This window comes from Perna viridis, chromosome 7, assembly GCF_037379345.1.
Source record: "Perna viridis isolate PV_CMFRI_1.1 ecotype Kerala chromosome 7, ASM3737934v1, whole genome shotgun sequence".
NCBI lineage: Eukaryota > Metazoa > Mollusca > Bivalvia > Mytilida > Mytilidae > Perna > Perna viridis.
In genome coordinates, this window is record NC_142451.1 from 37541797 (window position 1) to 37568653 (window position 26857).

Genomic DNA, 26857 nt, shown 5'->3' on the forward strand with positions numbered 1-26857 from the left:
CGACGGAACAATCCCCACATCAATTCTATGCACAATACCCCAAGATACATTCATACCAAGTTTGGTTCCAATTGGTCAAATGGTGTCAGAGGAGAAGTTTTGAAAAATTGTTGACGACGACGACGACGGACGCCAAGTGAGGGCAATAGCTCACCTAGCCTCCTTCGGCCATGTGAGCTAATAAAAAGATGTGTGTCAATTCATTACATACACGTACCAATTACAACAAAACAACTAGAAAAAAAGTTTTTTTTTTATGAATATGAATTATTATGAACATTTCATAGAACGAATAAATAATATCACATGTTTTTTGCTTCTTTGTCATTAACAAAAAACCTTATTTGATATTTCAGTCAGTTGCTGAAATAACTATGCCTAATGCGCTTATAGCAACACTCAAACATGAAAATGCAACGACAAACAAAACCATTGTTCTTTGATCGTGTCCTGTTTTCGTAAACATGTATGCAAGAGCGTACAATAAAATCATCAAGATGGCCGCCGATGACAAAACAATAGATCCAACAACAGCAATATGCTTATCTTGTACATTTAAGTAATCTGACAGTTGGACTATCTCAGCAATGTAGTTCACAAAAAGGGCACATCCAAAGCTGACTAAAGTCATTATCAAGGTTGTTTTATAGTTGTCATTCTGGCTCTCTTCAACATTAGGTCTGTATTTCACTTTTGACTCCATTGAGTTCTATAGAATTATAACAAAAACGTTTAAGAACTTGTTTCGAAATAAATAAATCCCAGTATTTCAACCTCTTTTAAAGGTCAATGTTCTGAAATATCGTTGACTATTTGTTTCTGGTTTATTCCTTTCAAGGTTCTGATAGAAAAATGTGGTTTGTTCTGGTTAAATATATTTACTTTCTTTTGCAATTTTCTAAGAGTAATAATGCCTCAATGCTTTTGTTTTTGCGTTTATTTCAATCCAATTTGTTTGTACCGTTAACCACCACCTGCCTACGTCATACAAGGTATGCTTGATATACGACTTTGTTCTTCTTGATAATGTCCAAATCACACAATTTCTTTATAAAAATCAGACAGGAGGTGATTCATATATGTCAAAATCAAAAACCTACCGAATTCAATTTTATTTATTGTTCAGAAACCGTTATAGATCACATAACCAGTCTTAGATTTTCATCCTGAGGTTTACGCTTTTGAGATAAAATTTATACAGATTGTACATAAAATTAGCACTTTGCAAGACTTATCGTTATTCATTTGGTCTGATTCGGTTGATTTTAGTGGTAGATTAAACTGTAGTTTTCTCATATGGACAGATCTAAATACAAAAAGTACTATTTTCACTAAAAATATAGCATGTGTACACCAAAAATCATCGTCTGATCCATGTTTTTGTCTACACCATGAATCACGTTACGATAGGCAGTTTCTGAATCTTATATGGACTGGTATTTTTAAAAAGGTCATTAAAAATCACATTTAATGTTGATACATAGGTGAGATAAAAAAACCTAAATGAAAATACTGATAAAAAAAATATTTTCTCTTTTAAATTGTAACAATGGTTTATTAATACAAGGGTCTAGTCATGAATAAATTACGATAACCAACCCTTTGTAACTTCTTTGCGTTGAGGACAGAAAGGCAGGAATAATATGGTAAAGATTGTAAAACGTGCTAATATTAGACAAAAAATTACTAAATGATATAAATTAAAAACGTCAAAAAAAAAAACCAAACAAAACAAAACAAAAAACAAACAAAAAAAAATCATATAAGGGGAAAACACATTCCTCCACCTAAAAAATAAAACGGACACGATGTTTCCGAAACGACATTATATGTTTCTACGATACACATACTTATTGATATATGAAAAACCGCTAGATCAGTGTAAATTTGGAAAAAAAACCTTTTTGAAATGTATCTATGATTAGCGCTTGATTGCTTACTCTACCGGTGCACCTGGTCCATGCTCCCAGTTTTTAGTGGAGTCCGAGTTGCTCATTTCCTTTTGTTACTTTGTATGTATAATTTCAGTTACATTTTGTTCTTTGTTGTATATGTCTGTTTTCCATGTCTGGTCTTTGTCCCTGGATTACATTCTTTTGATTACCGCTATAACCTTGGTTCCCTAGGTTACACTTAAAAGAATCTAAATTAAAAAAAAACCAACCTCGGTTTCCTTGAAAGTCACTGTCTTAGACTCCAGTGTGATGAAAAATGTTCCGAAGATTATAACAAATAAAAATGTCTGGATCTTAAATGCACTACGTACGCCCACGAAGGAAGAAGAGGATATTGAAATGGGTGTCAATTTATTCAAACACAAATGCAATAAAGCAATTAATTTTATTTGACTTAGTAAATACTAAACTAAGATGTATGACCATAAATCGGCGAAAACAAACAAAATAGCACGTCATTATCATTAAAGGGTTTACAAGTGTTTTTATCAAATTCTGAGGTTATAGAAGGAATTGAGTATCCCCTACGAAAGTTTAAACAGAAAAGTAACTGTAATGTTTTGCACAAGATATTTCGTTACAGAATAGGGCGTGTAAGTCTCGTCACTTGACTTCGAAAATTAACGAGAATGGGTGCTAGTCTACTATTCAAATGCATGGAGATTTATTGTTTACAGAGCTTTGAGTTCAGTATTCAAAGCAAAACATCTTTTCGTGTGGACAGATGCCGATGAAAAATACTTTTTCCTTTTTTTACAAGATAAAAGTGTTAAAAAAGCTTGTGTTATATTTGTCACTATGGTTATAAGTTTGAGCAGATCAGCTACGATTGTTTAGTTAACATTTTTAGGAAAAGTAAAATTTCTATATACTAAAGCAAACATGTATTTTAGAAATAAACATAAACATTGTTTTACTCACAATTAAGGAGGTAGGCCTAGGGCAAGAGACACAACTCTCATAAATCATTGGAATGTTTGTATTCAGCATTTGACACCTAGCTCATATAAGCATCTAAGTAATGGATTGATTTCATTCTGTTTCAAATGAAAGCTTAAAAGGCTTTGGTGAAATTGTATAAAATACAAACACATCACTGATTTCAAGAGTTATGTCCTTTACCGTAGGTCTACCTCCTTAAATACGCTCCCGGAAAACTTCAAAATTCTTCCACGCCAGAACTATCTGTGTCACTTTCAGAGAAGACGCTATCATCAGATCCTGCCCATGTACAAGCATAACAAGTGTGCTAAAAGAAGAAAAGGACAATATTCAATTTTATAAAATCTGAAAAAGGGTTGCAAGGGACAGACCCATAAAATCATTCATAACTGCTTCAATACTTGACAATGCCTTGAGAAATGCATATTCTGTTAATTTTCAATAAAAACTTTTTTTTCTTAATTCAGAGCAATCCTCTTCTTTATTGTTTGTTAATAACCATACTGATGTAAGTACAACCTTGGTTTAGACTTGTCTGACCGGATTTATATTAAATGATCTATCGGAACGTGCAGTATTTTGAAATTCATCAGTCCTCCAACACCTACATTTCATATATGGTAGAACCTCTCGGTACTCGATTTGTTTTCCAATTTAAATTATTTTAGTTATGAATACTTCTTGTATATATAAATTCTAGATATTCCTGTGAATTTGGTTCTAATACTGTTGATAAGAGGTCATTCCATGAAATACGCATACAGCTGACCGAAAGTTACAACATAAATATGAGTTGTATTTTTACCGCTATAAAGAACCTTCCGATTATGTTAATAAGACGATATATTTATTTCTTTTGCAATTGTGTCATTTACGTTCACCGTTGAACGCTACGGGTAAATAATTTAATTTGATTTGTAACAAGCTTCCTGATTGGAGTTCCTCTCTGAGCAATGCAAGTTATTTTGTATAACTTTCTTTAGTAATGTGACATCATTAACGTCGATCGATTCAAATAATCCCAAAACAATATAACATATTAATAACGAACCAAATTTTTACACCTTGATTTTATTTCATTAGAAATTAAATCATAAGTAATGTTTTTTTTTATATATTTTTGAACAGGTCAGCAATATCCTGCTTTGACCAGTTACAGGTATTATAAAACCAGATTATTTTGTAGAACCTGTTTAAAAAATAGAAATATGCATTCCTTCATAAAATCTCATAACTTAATTAAATGTTTGAAAAAATGTTGAAAGAGTAATCAATGGAACCAAGGTTCTAGCGGAAATCAAAAGAAAGTAATCCAGGGACAAAGACCAAACATGGAACAGACATACACAACAAAGAATATAGTGCACTGGTAGGGTAAGCCTCCTGTTTTTTCTAGAAAACCCACCGAGTTGCTCATAAAAAATCAAGTCCAGGGTAGACCAAAGAGGAAAGTCATGTACGACATAATATAGTGTTTATCTCTACTTCTGAAGCAAACGTACAATGAAATCTGTTTAAACCAAATACCGATTAACAGAAAACCTGACTTAACTTGACAGTTTAAGTAGCAGTCCATATAAAATAGAAAAAACCCACCAAACAAACAATGGTTTTTCAGTCTATATATGCTATACTTTCACATAACAATAACCATTTCTGCATACAGGTCTGTACTTTTTAGAAAATAATGCATTCATCTCCCAAATCAAAAGCAATAACTCTTGCAAAGTGCCAGTTCCATGTACAATCTTTATCTCAAAAGCGCAACAACCAAATGAAAAACTAAGGCTGGTTATGTGATCAGCAACTGTTTCTAAACAAGAAATAAAACTAAGTTTGGTGGATTTTTGACATGCATGAATCAACTTCTGTCTGATTTAAGTTAGACTGCTACTTAAGTTCCTGCATATTAGTTTGTATATACTTTAAACCTGGGTAAAGCGAACAAATGTCAATACAAAAAGATTTCATTTTAGACACGTTTCAAAGTTGTAAATGACTATGTTGTTCAACACAATTTTCGTATGAACCGTAAACGTAAAACGGTGTATAATCGGATAATAAGAACAATTTAATGGTTCAAGATTACATTTAAATGATAATTTAGGCTATCCATCTCTACTCCTACATCACTGAAAATAAATTATTGAAACTGTCACAGATTATTAACTACATGTTGTAGAAGTGCACATCGTATTACTGATTTCGATTTGCTTGGTTTTGTTTTTGTTTGTGGGGAAGGGGGTCAGTAGTAATACATTGAATTTTGCTTTAATGAATATACGGTATATATCTTTGATTCTAAATACCTCACATACCCTTGCTTGGAATTAACTGGAACTTTCATATAATATTTAACATTCTATCGTAGCTTACATGAACATCTTCCCAACACTCCTTGCAGTAGCCAAATTTACAATTGAAAGTTTTACAGCGAACGAATTTTTTATCTTCAGGGTCTCCACAAATTAGGCATACTTCTTTGCCCGATTCAAATCTTTTGAGCCATCCAAGCAATTTCGGGAATTCTCTGCGGAATGTCGCCAGTAAATTTGTTTTCTTCTACAAGAATATAATTATTTTTTATTTTATTAAACTACTTGAAAAACAGCATAAATTTGAGTTATCAAACTTATGGATAATGGATTTCATGAATCATTATTTAGTATGTGGCTCGGTATACTTAAAAAGTATAAATTTTCGCTACTTTCGCGGTGGACAGAAAACCGCGAAAAATAGTGACAGAGACCGCAAAAATTAATACGTTTACAGTAATCAATGTATCATTTTTGTCTTTTGAATTTTCCATATTCATTTTATTTTTTGAAAAATTCAAAAACTTGAGAAAATTATCTGCACAATGAAATTTACTTTATAAACTAACGTGTTTAAACACAATAGAAATTGACCGGTTAATAGAGAATCATCTTTCAACTCTTGTTGTTGCTAAAAAAACACTGGTCTTTGTACAGAATTTACTGGTCTTAATATAAATTTCAGTGGTCTTTATACATAATTTATTGTCTGTAAATTCTGTATGTTAAGACTAGTATTTTTGCTCGCAAAAACAACAGTTGAAAGATGATTATCTATAAAGTATTCGAACACATTAGTTAATAAAGGTGCCATAATTTTTTTTTCATATTAATCTGGTCTAAACTCCTCGTACAGTCTTATTGGATTCCGATCACCTGTAGTGACCCTCGCCTGCGGCTCGGACCAGTGCAGATGACCTCAACCCAACTCGACTTAACTTGGACTTTATACAGGTTTAATGAGAAAAATATCCATTTAATACTATAATACAATATAATAGTACTGATCATTTTACCGACAACGTGTTCTTTCTCACTTTCCTTCTGACTTCTTTTCTAATATGGCGAATATAACCTCTTCTTTTCTTGTATAAATCATTGTACAAGAATAGGACTCTTGCCTTTTCTCTCTACAAATATACACAATTACATGCATCTACTTTATATCAAATACAATAGCTATTTTCAAACTTCATTTGCATATATTTTAATGAACTTTCTCATATCTTGACCTACACTTAGAAATCGATGGTAAAGGAAAACTATTGACCAAACTTTACGACAAACGTAATGACTTTTCATTCAAAATTATCCTTTCCTATCATCTGTGGCAACATCCCTTCAGCACCTGCGTATGGAGTGTTCATATCACAACCCGTACGTTATGTCAGAGCTTGTCGAAACTACGCAGACTTTTTGTATCGCGCTAGAACTCTAACAAAGAGGCTACTGGAACAGGGTTATGTTGCTACAAGATTGAAGTCATCACTAAAGAAGTTTTATGGTCATCATGAACTAGTGGATCGTTATCGTGTATCCATCTGCACCATGGAAACTGATTTATTCAACGGGTCATAGTTTTCCTTTCCTCGTTTGTCTACCCCGGACTTGACTTTTTATGAGCAACTCGGCGGGTGTTTCTAGAAAAGCAGAGGACGCTTACCCTACCGGTGCACCTGGTCCATGCTCCCAGTTTTTAGTGGAGTCCGAGTTGCTCATTTGCTTTTGTTACTTTGCATGTATGATTTAAGTTACTTTATGTTCTTTGTTGTGTATGTCTGTTTTCCATGTCTGGTTTTTGTCCCTGGATTGCATTGTTTTGATTAGCGCTATAACCTTGGTTCCCTTGATTACTCTCTCAATACAAGTAAGTTTTTTGTTAAGACGTGATAAAATACAAAAACAAAAAAAAAACAAAAAACAAAAACAAACAAACAAACGAACAAACAAAAAAGACAAAACGTGATTGCCATATTTTTTGTTGAAATGTAAGATTTTTTTTATGAATAGTGTTGAATGATGGTATGACAAAATTTTGTGTTTTTTTTAGCATTTGTTAAGGTAGAATATCTGATACTTACTATCATATACTACCAGTGACTGGTATTTTTTCAAAGTTTCAGCATATAGTTGATTGATGCTATTTTTCAAATTACAGTCTGCCTACATCTTCTTTACATGACATAAGACTGATATAAGTGCTTCTAAATGAATTTTAAATGTAGTTGCACTTTGTTTCTATTTATAGTATCAATTTTTAAGTACCATTCTGTGTAAGAATCAAGCAATGAGTGGCACATCATTTTTATCAATTTGGTCTTTTTGTCTCAAATACATTCCAATACATCTTGAAAACAAATGAATGGCTATTTAAATTTATCCTGAGGCATCGGTGATGTAGATATGTTTTGACTGCTTATATAAGGAAACAATTCGGGAAAAATTTTCCCGCCATTTTTCCAAAGTGCATTTCAACTAAATCTGAACTATCCATATCCTATCAAGGCAAACTTAACAAACACTTTGACAGTCATTTCTTGAGGCTATGAGGTATAAATACTTGGATAATGCAATAAAATCTCTGTATATTTTTACTTCTTGTGCCACATCTTATTGCCTGATTCTTAGACGGAGAAGTACTTAATAACATACTTTTCTGTAGAAGAAAGATGCTATTAATCGTCTTAATCTTAGTCCATAAGCTTCAAAAACCATGCAAAACCAAACAGCACCATAAAGGAGGTAAATATAAATAATGTACTTCTCCTCTAATCTTCTTGGTTTGGGAAGGCATTCTAAAATAGACAAATATACACAATACTTTCTAACTCTAACTTTTTCAGGAATCTTATACTGAATTTAATATGTTTATAGACGATTGGATGGACGACAAATGGATTCCTATATACCTCCAACTGTTTGTGGGGCTTAATCAACTATTCTAGATAATAAGTGGCCACTCCTATTATTTGTTTATTCTAAAAAACATTTAAAAATTAAATACCTTGCAAAAATGTATTGAGAAGTTAAGACACTGGCAAATTAGTTATGACTCTCAAGTGACGAAGGACGCAAAGGTTTGTGGCTAAAACATCGAGTACTTCTGTTATTTTTTACATTACTTAAAAAGAATTAAAAGACAATCAAAGTTTTTTTTCCGAAATATTTGACTCATTATTCTTCCGTTTCGTCTTTTTTTCTATGACAGACATATGCACGCGACCGTGTCTGTCATGGGTAATGTAGCCAATCGCAATACTTCAAGTACAATTATCCAGTTACTTAAATGTTCAGAGGGTCAATGAATGAAGTAACCCAACTTTTCGTATGTAGGTCCACATCTTTTTATTACAATGTATGTTCATTTATTAAAATTATACAAAAACTGAATTACTATATACCAGAATGTTCAGGGTGATTACTGTTATACGATACATATTTTATGCAAATCACTATTCCACAGCTTTTGACAGTAAAACAGTTCTTGCACTAGTAATTTATTTAAGATCTGGAAGTTCTTCGACCGTGTGAGTAACTCTTCGTTTTTTCATTCGTTCCGCTGCGCTCCACTCGTCAAACGACGAAAATTCTCACACAAATCTGAGCTCGTGTAAGGACCTATTAATCTTTGCAGACGGTTTCAATTGTTTAGACATACTGATTTTTTTCTAATGATGGCACCTTTAAAAAAATCAGTCTGTTTCCATAAGATATTTCAAATAGACTCTAGAAAAGTTTGCATATGAATAAACCAGTCTGTATAAAGTCTTTTGGTAACATTACGACAGCAATAAATACACAATGATGCAAAAACAACTAAACTTCGTTTTTTTGTGATTTTGGTCCCATATACTTGCTACAGGACATGTAGTCCAATGTGTTAAACCTTTTTTATTTGCACCAAATGATTTGCAGTAGATCATTCAATCTTTGAGGGTAATATTCACTATTTGAAAGCTTTACACCCCTGTAACACACCGTGTTAAACCCCACCCTTTATGAAAATCAATACAATATACCGGAAACGAATAGGCCGATTCGTAATGAGTAGTTCCTCTTTCGTCTATCCCGAACTTGACTTTTTATGAGCAACTCGGCGGGTGTTTCTAGAAAAGCAGAGGACGCTTACCCTACCGGTGAACGTGGTCCATGGCCCCAGTTTTTTGTGGAGTCCGAGTTGCTCATTTACTTTTGTTTCTTTGTATGTATTATTTTAGTTACTTTATGTTCTTTGTTATGTTTATTTGTTTTTCATGTCTGGTCTTTGTCCATGGATTACATCCTTTTGATTTCCACTAGAATCTTGGTTCCCTTGATTACTCTCTCATGTCCTGTATTTTTTCACAAATAGAATAGAAGAGCTATAAGCTAGCGGAGTAATATATAGTATCAGAAAATGGTTATAGATCTGCGAAAGTGTTGCAGATCACTTTCTATCAAATAGTGGTTCGAAGGTCATAGTTTAAATTCGGATACTAGACTGTCACCATGTACGGACTGCGTTCGTTTATCATTTAATATTTTCGAGTATGACAAAGATCACTTACCAAAGTTACTGCTGTACTCTTTTATTTCATGCTTAGAATCAAAGTTACTGATGAACGTCCTTACGATGTTTGACATAAAACCAACTCCAAAGACTCTTACCTTCACCTCGTGTTTACCTTTGAAAAAGAAAACGGTTTATGTATATATTTATAAAAAAGGGTTAAAACATCTTCCAGTACAGTGAGACCTGTCTAAACTGAACCTTGCACAGATAGTTAACCTGTGTACATTAAATATTTTTTAACAATTTTAATACTTTATGAACCTGTGTAATTCGAACATCTGTCTTTATCGAACACATCTCTCAGCTAAAAGGGGTTCGGTTTCGATGTCATACCTTATATAGCTTCTTACATTTTAACGAATGGATTTTGTGATTTTTTTCTAATCTAGATATTAGTAAAGCTTCTGTCTATCTTAGAATCAGGCAGTGGTTGAAACATTGTATGACAAAACCCACCAGTTTGAAAGTTTAATTTGACTATTTACACCATTAGAATCAATAAAAGAAGACATTTCAATTGTTTCCATATTGTTTTGATAAAATGATTTGTAATATCATTGGAATACACTGAAAATGAACATTTCAAGGGCACTTAACGCTGTCAAAAACATTCTATTAAAAAAATGACAAATCTAGTAATGCAGAGATCAAATAGTGGTTATTTTCAAAAATAGAAATTATCCTTTGGTAAAATAGAATTGTCATATCAGTGGGTTTTTATACATGAAAGTATCTGATTTTTCCCATTTTGCCACATTCTTAAGGACTTACACTTATATGATGGTATTTCAGCACGAATTTTGGTGTCTAATATCACGAAGCAAAATAGCTTGTTGAATGGTTTCAACTCCCTTGCAACATTATCAAACAAGCTTTTTTGCTGAGAATGAAAAACTCAGATAATCAATATTCACACAATGGGTCGAGACATGATTAAATTCTCTAGAATTTCGAGAAATAAACAACTTAAATTTCTAATGATCAATTGAATACCTCATCCAAACAAAACATAAATTTAAGTAAATAAAGTTTATAATACTGAGTGATCGCAAAAAAAGGTATAATTTGAAGCATGTCAAAAAAAATCTGCAGAATTCATTTTCCAGCAATACATGATTCATCGTACTTGGTGATAGTGAGTTATCGAAGTATAATTGATCTATCGTATTTGGTGATGGTGAGTTGTCAAAGAAATGACGCACTGTTTTTTTGTGATAGTGAGTCGTCGAAGCATTAACCTATCGTCTTTGAAGATGGCGAGTTTTCCAAGAATTGACTTATTGTTTTTTTTATGGTGAGAGTGAATTGTTAAAGTACTCGACTTACCGACTTGAGCGTAGTCAATTCTACTATGTCGTCTAATTATATCCAAGACCTCATACAACAAATAATCAGAGTAAATAATAACTCCAGTTATAAGCATCCTCATAATCAACAGAAAAGTCCCTTTCGACTGTATTTAAAAAAAAATAAAACACAAGAATGATGATTAGATACACCTGATTCAATTAAAATGCATTATTTTTTAAAGTGTGTCCATGGGGGACCAAGGCAGTGTACATTTTCGCATAACTTCGTCTATATATGTGTGTGTGTGTGTGTGTGTGTGTGTGTGTGTGTCGTATACACTTTGCGTAAATTTGTATAAGAATTGATATAATACCTAACATATGCATATTGAAATATTTCGTAGTATTTTCAAAAAAAAGTTTTATACTTATACTTTAATTCTTATAAATTTCTTTACCAGTTTTTTCATTTCATTTTTTGTTATTTTTTTACTCCAAGGGTCAGTTAATCCGCATCTTTCGAACTTCTTTAAAGGTATTAATCCTCGCTTTCCCTACAATTCAAGAACATGACTCTTGACAAAATGTACATTATTAACACGGCTTTACCTTTAAATATAATATATTATTTAAGTATGGAAAAAAACATGGACCTTTATTGACAAGTTGTGACTTTTCATTAGAAAATCATACATGTTTTCAGATTTATCGAGGGGTAAAATTTTGCTTTTATTTATAATAAGTATATGATAAACCTGTATAATTGGTATTGCAACTCATCATTGATACAAAATTAGTTAAAATGGCGACCTTGAAAATTAAACAGTTACAAGTTAAAGTATGCAGAAATTCATCATATATTAAGTAAGATTAACAGTTAAAACAAAATGAGGGCTTCCTAATCTATTTAATTGAGAATATTTCATGGTTGCCCATAAAAGAATAAGTAGGAATGATGTTCTGAAATATTTTTTTAATTAGCGATAGCATTGTTTCCTGAAATCATCATTGTTGCATTATTGGAATGAAAGTTAAATACTGGTTTAAAAAACAAAAGTCCCAATTCAGGCGAAGTACCGGTACATAAAACTTCCTGGTGTACCGCTATATGCGCATGCAATACAGAAATAATCATTTTCATTATTCTGGATAGCGTCAAGCGTCACGTGAAGAATAGAATATTGATTAGAAGAATCATGCGGATGTCCCGGATCTATTAAAACAATCAATGGGATACAAATAAACACGTTTTTGTGGAACAGGCCGTGGTAATGTCTAAGCTATGTCAATCGGAACTACTCGGCCATTTCCGCTACCTCAGCGGGGCCCTTCCTATAAGGTGATAGGACTTGCCGCTGGGATATGTACCATTTTCCAGCTTGCAAATATATAATTAGGTGAAAAAAAAACATAACAGGGCCGGATCCTCTTTCAAAAGGAGGGGACCAGTACAAAATAGTACATTTTACATATTTTCAGCAAAGAGGCGCTCTAAGTTTTTTTTTCTTTACAACCTCCAGGAGAACTTTACATATAATTACCTGAATTCTTCGTCTCCGCTCAACATGTTTGAAATAATCTGTGATGTAGATATTGTCATACTTATAATCTGACAGATATTTCTCATTGTATTTAAAGGAGCTGAAAGGTTTGAATATATTATTATTTGGTTATTAATGTTAAACCCGTCATTCCAGCTGTATAACCCCTTTTGAGAAACCTACATATACACTTCCGCGATGAAAAATCGTTTGTTCTACAACAAGACTTACCTCGCGCGGAAGTATAGGTCACGCGTGCACATCGACTACTTCACAGTATACTCCATGGTATTTTTGTCTACTAAACAGTGCAGAGATGAATGGAGATAGGAAGTAAAGATCAAGATCCCATGCGGTCAAACCACAACGTACATCCAAATCTGATATAGCAGTAACCAAAACAGTCCAGAGCAGGCATTAATTCGGGGGAGGATATAATGAAAAACATATGCAAGCACTGTAAAATTATTTACAGACATGTATAACAAATTCCCATCTGGTCTTCGTGTACTGTTCTGCCTGTGTGTTTATGTTTTCTTTATCTTTTTTTTTTTTTATCTTTTTCTATATTAAGGTAAATTTGCCACATTTTGAAAACGGATGAATGAACCGGAGGTCACTGCTTCAAAAATACACATTTTCATTAATTATGTTTTATTGTATATCTAATTTATAATTTGCAAGTTTCATTTCATTTGTGATTTGTGGCAACGTGCGTAAGAAGCTTTCATATCACAACCTATACGTTATGCCAGAGCTTGCCGAAACAACGCGGAGTGTCTACTTTGTTATCAATAATAATAGATTTCTTACAATTAGGCTTCTGGAACAGGGTTATGATGCTACAAGATCAAAGTCATCACAACAAAAGTTGTCAGGTCGTCAGTATGAACTCGTGGATCGTTATGGTGTATCCATCTGCACTAAAAATCGATCTTTGACCTTGTATGAGCAACTCGTCGGGCGTTTCTAGAAATGCAGAAAACGCTTATCCTACCGGTGCACCTGGTCCATTGGTCCCAGCTTTTAGTGGATTCCGGGTTGCTCATTTACTTTTGTTTCTTTGTTGGCGTTGGTTATTCCATGATTATTGTTGTGTGTATTTGTTCCGCATGTCTAGTCTTTATCCTTGGAATATAGCATTTTGATTATCGCTCGAATCCTGTTTCCTTTGGTTATTTTTGCAAACAAACCACTGGCGACTTTGTGTTGTTACGCAATAGAATACACGACTAGAACAAACGGCTATCTCACCAATAGCCTACCTGTAGCCGTGTAGGCAAGCTTGACACAGTGGCATGCAGACGTTCGTTTACTCTCTTACTTTCGCTACAGTCAAGCCTTTAAAAATTTTCGGTCAAAATTCAAATCAAACGGCATTTGATAATCCAATATATAGCTGCGTAAAATGGTTAACATTTTCCTCGATATTACAGGAATCGTGCACTTTGTCATAGGGCATTCTGAAGCGCCTAGAGTGAGTTAACGTCAAACGCTGTTTGGAGCAACTTCATCTGTAAGAAATTTTGGACCATACAAAAATTCTTTGTAACATTAGCAATCTCCCGAAACTACTTAATACATATAGGCAGATGCAGTATTATTACATACACACGTAGGATTGACAATACTTCGGTAATGTTTAGTTTGTCAATTTCTATAAAAAAAGAAAGTTTCATAATAAAGGGGGAGGTGTCCGACCTCTGGTCCGCCACGTGACTCATACTCTACCTACCTATATATGACCCTCAAGAAAGTAAAACCCATTAGACGAGCAAGGAATGTAGTTATGAAGTCCATCCATTTCTGTCTCCGTTCAAACTCATGCATTGTACCTTTACGTATCTCTTCTGCTGAAGTATAATCTAGTTCTTCTTTTGTATTGACCAGCTGAAATTTAATGCAATTTCAATATAGCTTTATACTACAATGAAACTTGTCTTTATCGAACCTAAATAATATGAAAACCGGCTTAAACCAGACATTTTTAAATACCCCTCTATATCAGTTAAGTGTATTTTGAACCTAGGTAAACTAAACACGTGACTAAACCGAACAAAGGGTTCGGTTTAGACATGTTTCACTATATTTCCAAGCAACTGACCAACTATACGACAAACGCGATGACTTTACATTCCGCACTGTCAACTTTCCTTTCATCTGTGGCAACATCCCTTCAGCACCTGCGTATGGAATTTTCATACAACAACTCATACGCTATGCCAGAGCTTGCCGTAACTACGCAGACTTTTTGTATCTCGTTAGACAACTTACAAATAGGCTTCTAGAGCAGGGTTATATTGCTACAATATTGAAGTCATCACTACAGAAGTTTTATGGTAGTCATCATGAATTCGTGGATCGTTACGGTCTATCCATCTCAAGTATCTGCACCACGAAAACTGATTTGTTCAATGTGTCATAATTTTCCTTTCCTCGTTCGTCTACCCTGCAGTTTAGATGAGGACTTTGGTGGATGTTTCTAGAAAAGCAGAGAACGCTTACCTTACCCAGAATCGTGGTTCCTTTGATTACTCTTGTTTGTTTCAAAAACAACATTTAAGGAGATATTTAAGCAGTCTTGAAATCAATACGAATATAGCATGATCACAAACCCGTGAAATCATTTTATCACCAACCTTATATTGAAGATTGACTTCAAATCCTGAATCCATAGTATTAACCATATCTTCTGAAGCTACATATGTTTCACCAAAGCCCGGGTTTACAAGATTCGCTGAATTGCAGTCCATACCAATTGATCCTTTAACAACTGGGAAAAAAATTATTAGTTATAATGGTCAGAATGTCATTTTGTCAGATTTACGAACTTAACACCTGTTTTTTTTCAATCATAGCATGCATATATTCTTTTCATAGTTCATAAAATAAAATGTAATTTGAGAAGTATTTTTTTTTTTATGAAATCCTTGATATTTATTCGTGGTACTTGATAGATAAAACCTACCAATAAAAAATCTAAGGAAACTCAAGAGAAATCCCTCTTTTCCTTATAGTGTTCTAGTCAGGAAGAACGCTTGAAGCAATCTTAATCCATCTAAGCAGTTAATATAAAATTTCATTTTAAGTATTTCTCATTTTCTTGAATTATACTTACGTCTCACCAACTCGCAGAATTATACTTACGTCTCACCAGCTCGCAGAAAAATGTCAATTTAAATGGCAAACAGAGCAAAAAATTAATGAAAGGGATGGCATCGTTACAGCGTCTTTCCAAATCACCAAACATTGATCTGCATTTTAATACCGCTTCGTTCCAGACATCTACAGAAAAAAAAATTACAATTTCTAAACGTATGTACTCTTCCTTCCATGTGCATTATTTATTTAACACAGGTTTAATTAAATACACAAATACTATTACAGGACATATGTCCATATTGCACGATTCCGCTCGCCATCCTTAAAACCAATCCCCTGTGCCGAGGGTAACTTTTTAAACATTTATTCCAAAATGGTCAGTTCAAAGAGAGATAATTAGCGATATTTTTTCATAGAAATGCAATAGGAATTTTATTTTGTTTTGATAATGAGAAACAAAGTTCGGTGACCTTTTATTTTCTTCTAGAAAATATGAAAGAATGTGAGACAAGTAATCATCACAATTTTCTTTTTTTTTTTAGAAAAAGCTCCTTTTGTGCCAACTATGAGATAGTCGATGAGCATGCTCTACGCATGTTCAATATATACTTCCGCAAGAAAATTATTTTCTTTTACCCAAGCCCTACCTCGCGGAAGAGTATATTGAGCATGTTCATCCCTTGCCACAAAAAGGGCATTTCTGCTAAATATTTTTGTTTCAATTGTTAGCGGTAGATACAAAATCTGTATAAAATTTTATAAAAAATCTCCAATAGTCAGGCTTATTTTTATCAAAATTAAGTTTGGTGACATATGTTTTTCAAATTATAGTTTTAGCATGTTCATACAACACCATTGATGGGAACGAGAGACTCTAGAAGGCATGAATTACTCACCCAAAATCATTTCTTATCCATATGAAAAGTCGTCAGGAATAATAAAAAAAATATTTTGCTCAATTGAAACTTTTCCTTATCTGCTACACTGTTCATAAAATTACATGTATATTCAGGAAAAAGCGCAACAACGCTGGATCGATTTTACTTTTCAAGTGCTAATAAGTCCCTTTTCTCGGTTGAAGCTTTTGTCGGACTGATCAAAATGATACTTTTATTCAAAAGTTTCTCACTATCTTTAAATGTTTTAAGACATTGGCAAAAACGGAAAAAAAGTTTACTTTTTGTTTTTTGATGACAATAATTCTAAAAAGATGGTCATGAATCTTAAAACTTTAACTTAACCGAGACTTTACAATGAGAGTCTTCTAAGAATTATTTCACCAATTTAATGTTTCTTTCGTGTGTTTTTTATGATATTTTCTAGAAACTGTCATCTCCGCATCTCAAGGACAATAACTCTAACAGAGTCGTCCCAGTGGAGACTTGTGTATGCCTTATCATAAGCGTCATTTCATCAGAAGAGAATTTCCTTTTATTTGTTTTTTTTTTCATGGTATTGGCTAAAAACTGCAAACACGTCATGGTATTTCACCTTTCACTGGCAATAAGGCCAAGAGTCTCGACTAAAAAAGTCACCTATATTTTTTCTCCGAATATCATAGTTTTTGAGATATACTTTGAAATAGACATGACGGCAATGCTTTTTCTTCATGGATCAAAATTCAACGCAGTTTTTTTTTTTTAAAGATACCCCAAGAAAGAGTCATGTCAACCTGTTAGAATTGAGTTTACCAACGACAACGCCAACGACGGACGTTAAGTAATAGCAATAGCTTGCTGACCCATTGGGCAAGGTGGGCTAAGAATTAAAAAAAAAGTTATGAAAAAAAAATATAAGGAATGATTTTCCTTAAATGACATGGAAAAATAAATCAAATTGAGTGTCAAATAAAGTTTTAAAGCTTTTCCATTTTTTATTAAAAATCAAAACAGTCCACTCTAAAAAAAAGAACAAAATCATACAAGATTCACGAAGTTGATCTACGACGGTACGCTTAATCACCACCAATACAAGGCCAACTAATAATAATTCCATGTAATTCCATGGCAGTTTTCTGCGATTATATTGTGACGAAAATTTATTGTGCAGACGCATACTTAGTTTACGTACAGACAGCAGTAAACAGCAGTAAACCATAAGGACTTCTCTGTATCTCAGAATCAGGCAAAATATGTATAAGGTGTAGCCCATGAAGAAAAGAATACACAAAAATATCATTGCATTATCCAAGTATTTAAACCGCATAACCCCAAGAAGTAACAAAAAAATTGTTAGTCAAGTCTGCCTTTTTTAAGATGTTGATAAGTCAAATGTAGTTGAAATGCACAATTGGACTTAGCAGTCAAAATGCTTCAGAATAAATTTAAATGGCTTTCAGTTGTTTTCTAGAGGTATTGAATAAATTTAAGGCAAAAAAGACAAAACTGATCATTGTGATGTGTCACCCATTGCATGATTCTTACACAGAATGATACCTAAATCCTTTGACACCAAAAGACATAATACAAATTATTCACTTCCCCAAAGAGATGCATTGTTAATTATTTTCTACTATGGACGGTATAATTATAAGACAAGTATACCATTCAATTTTTCACTTGTCAAATAATAGTCGATATTATTGTGATTTCCTATCTTTCAATGCAAAATGAAAGGAGGGTTTTTCAGATATGGATATTCCCATAATGTGAAAAGCAAACTAACGATGAGATTAAAACAATTACCAGATTTGTTTAAAACATACCTCGAAGTCATATCTCCTGTATAAAATTCAGAACTTTATAAAAGAATTCACTTAGATAATGTATGAAAATAAATCGAAAAAAAATTAATATGAAATTTTAAACTTACTTTCACACTGAAGAGACATCTTGCCCTTGAATTTCTTTTCCGCCTTTTGTTCTCTAGTATCGGTCTTCTTAAATTTGCTTTTTGATCGTATTTCCTCTAGCCTGTTTCCACGCTTATTACCACTAAGTCTATCGACCTCTTGTGTTTTCTTTGCTGTTACTTCGATGTCTTCCATGTCCCGAACCTGGTGAAAAAGTGAAGTTGGGTTTATGAGCTCATCACGATTGCATTTTATGGAAAAACACGTTTATAAAATAGAAATCAATAACTCGAAAGACAGTTTACCAATGGAGTTGAGCAAACAAAAAGAGAGACAGGAAAAAAACAAATAAAAAATAAAACAAAACAATAAAAACAAACAACAAAAACACACCGCAAAAATTAAAAAGTATGGCTGATAGATATGGAAACATATTAAAGACACACAAAAATAATGTCAATTTTTTTACTTTTTTTTTAACTTCACAAATTCTTTTGATAACTAAAATTTCAACATTTATAATCTCGAGTATTTGCGAAAAACCAGTTTCAGCTCCAGTTGTTAGTTTTAATTTCGTTTTGTAAAATTCTAGGGCCTGATAATTAAAACAAGACTACAGACTTAAAAAACTGTAATACAATCTTAACCTTTCAGTTATACAAGGTAACTATCAATAATGTTGCAACGCAATTTATAGTATATGTAGTTTGAACAAAAGTTATAGATTTCTTGAATGAAACCGTACTACAGAAAATTTTTAGCAAACATTTCGGACACAGCAGTTTTTCCTTATATGAGATTTACTTAAGACTAAATATAAGTGTAAATGATTAATATATTTTGGTTCAGTTGCTAAAATTATGCAATCTGTCGCTTAAACTATGCAATCTGTTGGTTAAACTATGCAGTCTGTCGTTTTAAACTATGAAATCTGTTGGTTATACTATGCAGTCTGTCGTTTTAAACTATGCAATCTGTCGTTTAAATTATGCAATATATAATTTGTAATATATATATATATGATGTTCAAGATATATGTTCACTGTTGTTGAAATTGTACAATCCGTTTGATAAAACAATACAATCTGTTGTTAAAATGGCTTTTCAGACGTTTTCTAGGTGTACTGAATAAATTTTAGGCAAAAAAAGACGTAAGAAGCATTCGTTTAAACACACGATAAAGGTGTTTATTTCTGTACTTTGATTATTTCCTTGATTGATCCTTGTTTAAAAGGTACGACACATTGTAAGAGCGATCGTTTATCGAGCGTTTGGTGAGCGTTTAGCGTGCGTTTAGGTATCGTGCGTGCGGGAAACCTAAACGTCAAGGAGTGTATCTAAATCCTTTGACACCAAAAAACATAATATAAATCATTCACTGTCACCAACAGTTGTATGGTTAATTTCTACTATGGACGGTATAATTATAAGACAAGTATACCATTTAATTTTTCACTTGACAAATAATGGTCGATATCAATATGCTTTATAATTTTATAAACTTTGCACACTTTTGTTAAAACAATACAATCTGTTGTTTAAAATATGCAAAATAAATACTGCCTACCTCTTTTTTAAATGGCTGAAAAGCTGCATCGACCCTCTTGACGACTTTCTTCATATACATTCCTTCTGACTATAGAAATTGATTAATTGAAGTGCAATATTAATAAAACGTTTATAAAAAATTATGCAGTGACTAATGGGTAAAAAGTTGTCAGCTAAATACATATTGCTTCTTGGAAAAAAATAGTACATGTTCTTACAGTTACTTATAGTTATCATCAAATGTGATCAATTTTGATAACCCATTATATATCGTGCTTTTAATAGTTCTATAATAATATCATTAAAACATTTGATAAATATAGATTCTACTTCAATCTCGAGGGTATTACAAGACTTTTCCGCTCGAGATAGTTAAATCTAAAACTTAACTATCGAGAGTGGGGAAAAATCATTTTTTTACTATAAAAAATTCAGTTGAATTTCTAATATTAAAAACGATTTTTTATATATTAGAAATTGATTTTCTAATATTAGAAAATGGATTTGTTGTATTCAATTACGATTTTTTTAATATTAGAAAATCATTTTGTAATATTAAAAAATGTAACTGATTTTGCAATATTGCAAAGTGATTTTCTAATATTACAAATTCATTTTCTAATATTACAAATTCAATTTGTAAATATTACAAATTCAATTTGTAATATTACAAAATGTGTGATGTTTCATAATATTACTAAATCAGGAATTTGTAATATTAGAACATGAATTTTTGATATTACAAAATGAATTTCTAATATTAAAAAAAATATTTTCTGATATAAAAAAAATTGTAATATCAAAAAGTATGTTCTCTAATATTACAAATTTATTTTCTAATATTACAAATTAGATTTCTAATGTCACAAATCACTATTTTAATTTTACAAAATCGATTGAATTTCTATTATTAAAAAACGACTTTTTAATATTAGGAATTGATTTTCTAATACATGTATTAGAAAATGGATTTGTCGTATTCAATTACGATCTGATCAGAAAGAAAGAATATCGTTTGGCTAGATCCTTCAATCTCAGTTTTCGCTATATAGATGACGTATTATCTTTAAACAATCCTAATTTCGGGGATTTGATACATCGCATCTACCCAAAAGAACTTGAGATAAAGTATACTACAGACACTGTGAGGTCAGCCTCATATCTTGACCTACACTTAGAAATCGATGGTAAAGGAAAACTATCGATCAAACTTTACGACAAACGTGATGATTTTTCATTCAGAATTGTCAACTTTCCTTTCATCTGTGGAAACATCCCTTCGGCTCCTGCGTATGGAATGTTCATATCACAACTCATACGTTATGCCAGAGCTTGCCGAAACTACGCAGACTTTTTGTATCGCGCTAGAACTATAACAAATAGGCTTCTGGAACAGGGTTATATTGCTACAAGATTGAAGCCATCACTACAGAAGTTTTATGGTCGTTATCATGAACTCGTGAATCGTTATGGTGTATCCATCAGCACCATGAAAACTGATTTATTCAACGGGTCATAGTTTTCCTTTCCTCGTTTGTCTACCCCGGACTTGACTTTTTATGAGCAACTCGGCGGGTGTTTCTAGAAAAGCAGAGGACGCTTACCCTATCGGTGCACCTGGTCTATGCTCCTATTTTTTAGTGGAGTCCGAGTTGCTCATTTACTTTTGTTACTTTGTATGTATTATTTTAGTTACGTTATGTTCTTTGTTGTGTATGTCTGTTTTCCATGTCTGGTCTTTGTCCCTGGATTACATTCGTTTGATTACAGCTATAATCTTGGTTCCCTTGATTACTCTTTAATATTAGAAAATCATTTTGTAGTATTAAAAATGTGACTGACTTTGCAATATAGCAAAGTGATTTTTTAATATTACAAATTCATTTTCTAATATAAAATATTCAATTTGTAATATTACAAAATGTGTGATGTTTCATAATATAACTAAATCAGGAATTTGTAATATTAGAAAATGAATTTTTAATATTACAAAATGAATTTTTAATATTACAAAAGGAATTTCTAATATTAAAAATTCATTTTCTAATATTACAAAATATAGATTTTTGTCCACTTTGGCTTGCCATAGTCGGGAAAACGTATTCACTCTTGATAGTTAATAAGTCTCCTGCATTTTTACACACCGGCTTAGGTTGAAATCCTATTCTTCCATTCTAAGTCGGTGATTAAAAACTACAAATATTTTTATACGCCGATGAAGCATCAAAAGTGAAACATTTAATTTTAGCGATTTGTGTCAGAACATGTGCTTCGGTCAACGCTTTTACACGCCGAGGAAACACAAAAAATCAAACATTCAATTTCCAGCGATTCATGTCAACACATGTCAACACATGTAATACGGTCAACACATTTACACGCCAATGAAACATCAAAGATGAAACATTCAATTCAAATCGTTGGTACGGAATCGTATTGACTATCACACGAAATATGTCAAAAAGAAACCAAAGTTCGTATTCAACGATCGTGAGGCAATTGAATGCCTTTCTTCACTACATGCGAGATATGTTATCGTCCAAGCGGACAAAGCTTCAAACAACATTGTATTTGTTTGTAAAGCCTGTTACTTTACAACTGCCTTATTAAGGAATTCGAAGATGAAATCCTAAACAATCATAAGTCCTCCATGTTTTCTCTCAACATCGAAACACAATGTGAGGACTTACCTTCCTTGTATTGGATTCATAAACTTCATAAGAATCCATACAAGGAAAGGTATATAGCTGGATCTTAATTTTGCTCCAGAAAGGAGATGTAAATTCATCTTACAAATATATTGTCCGCAGTGAAGGATGAACGGCAAGCTAGTTGCAACACCACATGCTCTCGTAGTGGCATTAATCATATGTGGATACTTAAAAAATCTAAAGATTTACCTCAAAATCTAAAATTCCGCAGCTTTTCGGAAATTAGTTCTCTCGATCCTAACTTTTAACTTCTCAACTCTGTACACTACGTTGCCACATGATATATTGAAATCTCGTTTGAAAGGACTTATTCCAAAATCTTTTGCAATTTCGTTACGTTTAGCCAAATTCTGATTTGGGATTAATGTGTTCAGCATAAGGCGATCTATCTGCGATAAAAAATTTGTTATAATATGTTAAGCCGTCTTGGGTTATTGCCCTTTTTCAAATCTATTTTTGCCAATGTTATTTCTTTCAAAATCGTCTCCTCTGACATTATTTGACCAATTGGAACCAAATTTGGTATGAATGTATTTTTCATTGAACCGATGTAGGGATTTTTGATCCGTGGAAAAACATGATACTGAAAATAGAACAAAGTAATCAGTCAGAAGTTTTCTCATATCTCCAAAACAATTAAGTTTAGCCAAATACTTTTTATTGCTGAAATGACCCTAATGCTGATAACAAAGCCTACAAATGTCTTCAGGGATCAAGTTGTAAGAGTTTATTGCCTTTCAAAGGCGATGTATTTTTTTTTTTAGTGTTCAGCCAATATCTTGAAATCTTGAAAACTATGATAGATGGAATAAAACTTTCAATTGCTGAAACGATCCTTATGACACGGCCTACGAAAGATTGCGGGGATCAAACTTGTTAGGTGACTCCTTGTTAGAGTTAATGCCCTCGAAATGCAAAAAAATTAGGTTGTTAGCAGTTTTCAACCAATATCTTGGAAAATATAATAGATAGAATGAAACTTTCAATTGATGAAATGATCTTTATGATGAGTCCTACTAAAGTCTTCATTGAGTCAAAATTGTCGGACAGCTCCTTCCTAAGAGTTATTGCATTTGAAAGACAAAAAAAAAAAAATGAAAATAAATAAATAACAAGGTGAGCGATTCAGTCTCCTGGTAAAATCTTGTTTCTGTTATTTTAGAATGTCCCACTTAAACTATTAAAACCTGTACTTTTCATAGACGGACAACATACCTGAAACGAGGACATAACATCTTCTAGTGGTTTCAACTTGAGCTTCCATTTAGCAGCTGTGTGATTGGACGAAAGTTCAGCTGCGCATGCCAAAGAACGTGTAACCTCCTTTCCATTTGTCACAATATTATGAACTGGTCCTTAAATAATTGAATACATGTGTATGTAGCATAAGAGTGCATAGAAAATATGCATGAATGTTTTCTTTTCAATTCAGAATCCATTACACTTGTGGACCCATGGAGGAGGATCCGGGATCGATATCACCACTTTTGTGTGATTTTTTTTTATTTTCGTGCATTCGGGATCAGCAGGTAGTAATTGACTGAGAAAAAATATACCAGAACTAAATTCCACTTATGACTGTTAAAAAAAGGTGAAAGTGGACAAAAGCAATACTTAACAAAAATTATTCATACATTTTTGAACTTGAAATGCTTTTTAGGCGGTAAACATAAAGTTCACTTTAAAGTGCTTGTTGTTAATTACATACCTGCAACTAAATATCCAATGGCGATCGCCCCGATGTAGGCTCGTCCCTCCTTTCCAAAGAATGTTGGTATGAGCATAATAATTATACATCTAACTTGGACTGACAATGCATAACCACAGGATACGCCCAAAACAAGAGCCCCGACCACAAAAGTTCTAGTATCACCCTTTAAATCCATTGGTTGAATTAAAGCGTAGTACAATCCTTTGATGAAGAAGTAAAATAAACCAAGAGTTATTTATCACACCCAAAACACAGAAAGAAAAAAAAATCGATGAATATTTGTACGTAAAAATGTGGGGAAAGGGAGATGGGTTACGGGGTTACTGTCCGTTTTAACCAATTTTATTTTGTAAATTTAAACTTAACTTCGCCAACCTGGAGCGGCATTATAAATTGTACAAGGTTTGATGCTACTAAGATGCGCTTAATACATTTGTGCAATAGCAAGTTATGTAAAAATTTGTTCGATGTATTACTGTTTCCATAGTTCTGCCTGATGTTTACATATTTACGTGTTTACAGTTGCAAACAATAGAAATTCGTTGACCCCATTTTTTATGCTTATTTATGTCCCATCCCATTTTTTCATTTCACCATCATTAAATTTTGATGTTCAAGTTATCATCCATTTCATGCTCATCGCCCAGATATAGAGCTATGGAATACAGCTGCTTGGGCATTAACCACCAATCAATCAATTAACAAATCATATCTATCTGAATGGGTTATTAAAATCCTAGTTCGGCGAATACATAGACTTTTTTAAAGTATAAAACTAAATATATTATATTTAGTTTTATACTTTAAAAAAGTTCAAGAAATCACCATTATTGCATGCAATATTCTGTAAAGTCGTTCAAAATTTAGTTTAAACGTTTCTGAAAACTCAAGTAAAAGGAGTTGAGGCTACGGAGCTGCGTTGTACTGGTATAGAGTTTTCCGAGATTTTATACGCCTCCCCTTTTCAACTTTTGCAATGAAATTTGTCAAATGTAATACAAACATGCTAGTATACATATATACATTACTAATAAAAGCAAACTACACGTATTTACCACAAGCTAAGACTAATCCAAAGGGAAATCCTAAAACAGTTTTCAAAGGCACATACGAGTCCGGTGGTCCGGTAAAGAAGTTGTAGGCAGTCTGCCCTATGAACCTACAGATCCCAGGTGGGCAACCTGAAATATATGAAGTACACATTGCTTTCTACATATGCCTATTTTGTCGTATTTGGTTATAAATGTACAAATTCTTAAACTTAAGAAAAATAAACGAAAATCAGTTGATTACTTATGTAAAAAATGAAAGTTTTCATAAATTAATACATAAGAAAAAAATTAGGTAAATCTAACCTACAACTCAGTCGAACCTTCACCTCAAAAGAAATGTAGTGTTTTTTTTTTTGGTCGGTCGAAAACTGTTTTGTTATCTACGAACTGTGTCACTAGTGTGGTTTATTTAAAATATAATTATTTCAACTTACACAAACATGGTTCCTTTTTATCTTTTTTTCCATCTGCCGTTAATGTGCCAGGCTCTGTATCACCCATGTCAATTTTAGTATCCACCTTGCCTCTTACATCATCCTCGTTTCCCTCATTGTTATTTCCGTCGAACTTTTCGTCTTCATCATCCGCATCAAAGCTCGTATAATTTACTGACAAATACCTTCTTCTACTTGGACTGTTATCATTATTGTCACAGCTTGTCTCATGGAAATCTGATGATTCATCTGTGTAGAAAGTGGAACATTGTTCATCATCTTTTGTTGAACTGTTATTTTTGCTGTTCAACGATTGGTTGTCATACATGCATTTACTTCTTTTTATATTATAATGTGAACTACGAAACGCATGGGATTGGGGTTTCTCTGTAGTAGTGCTATAGTTTTCACTCTGAAGTATGGTACCATGTTGTGTCACTGAAGTTGAATAGAAATCTGCATCATTTGATAGATGTGGTGGATACATTGTGCGAATATCTGAATCATTCGAATGTTCAAAAGAATCGCTGGAAACCTCACTGCTGTTTTTTGTATACCAGGCAAAGTCCGAACCCGCGTTGTATGGCGTATGTGCTCTACTCTCCTCTAAGCTTTGGACATTATCAACGGGCAAATAAGAATATCGTCTGTCACCATGAAGGTATTGGTCACGATCCCAAATAATTTGTTCATCTGTTGAGCCATACCGAGCTGGCATTTCGTCTCTTCCAACATACCATATTTGAGATGCTGGAATCAATTCATCTGTATCCTCGACATCTGTCTCGTGAACATTTGGCAAGGTCCTTCCTGACATTTTCTACATCTGTTGGTTTTTTTTACAAATACTGCGAAACACAAAACAGTCGCCTCTTTCATTGAAACACCAAAGACGCTGTCGTGACGTCACCAAT

The 26857-nt window shown here is 32.9% G+C and overlaps 1 protein-coding gene across 6 annotated transcripts; it reads right to left on the reverse strand.

The window, feature by feature from the left end:
• Positions 1-239: 239 nt before the first annotated feature.
• LOC148612558 (E3 ubiquitin-protein ligase DCST1-like) lies at positions 240-26857 on the reverse strand. 6 transcript variants are annotated; one of them, XM_088594121.1, is made up of 18 exons: positions 25944-26856; positions 25513-25638; positions 24455-24658; positions 23962-24101; positions 20055-20123; positions 18508-18691; positions 15742-15879; positions 15234-15367; positions 14330-14484; positions 12595-12694; positions 11512-11607; positions 11091-11217; positions 9760-9876; positions 7865-8007; positions 6229-6342; positions 5274-5459; positions 3078-3204; positions 571-709 (listed from the first exon to the last, which is right to left on the reverse strand). In XM_088594121.1, the coding sequence occupies exons 1-17, from the start codon at positions 26758-26760 to the stop codon at positions 3115-3117; spliced, it is 2940 nt and encodes a 979-aa protein (XP_088450247.1). In that variant the 5' UTR covers positions 26761-26856; the 3' UTR covers positions 571-709; positions 3078-3114. The 6 variants fall into 6 exon arrangements, with proteins under 6 accessions (XP_088450246.1, XP_088450245.1, XP_088450247.1 ...); XM_088594122.1 differs by having other exon boundaries at positions 572-709; positions 3089-3204; XM_088594120.1 differs by lacking the exon at positions 3078-3204 and having other exon boundaries at positions 240-709; positions 11091-11139; positions 25944-26857.

Bases quoted from the DNA above. Each gene is read 5' to 3' on its own strand.
- LOC148612558 (XM_088594119.1), bottom strand. From the start codon at position 26,760: ATGTCAGGAAGGACCTTGCCAAATGTTCACGAGACAGATGTCGAGGAT. The intron at 15,880-18,507 runs GTAAGTTTAAAA...TTTTTTCTGTAG, and splicing joins GATGTCTCTTCAGTGTGAAA to ATGTCTGGAACGAAGCGGTA. The intron at 14,485-15,233 runs GTTGGTGATAAA...ATTAAATTTCAG, and splicing joins AAGTCAATCTTCAATATAAG to CTGGTCAATACAAAAGAAGA.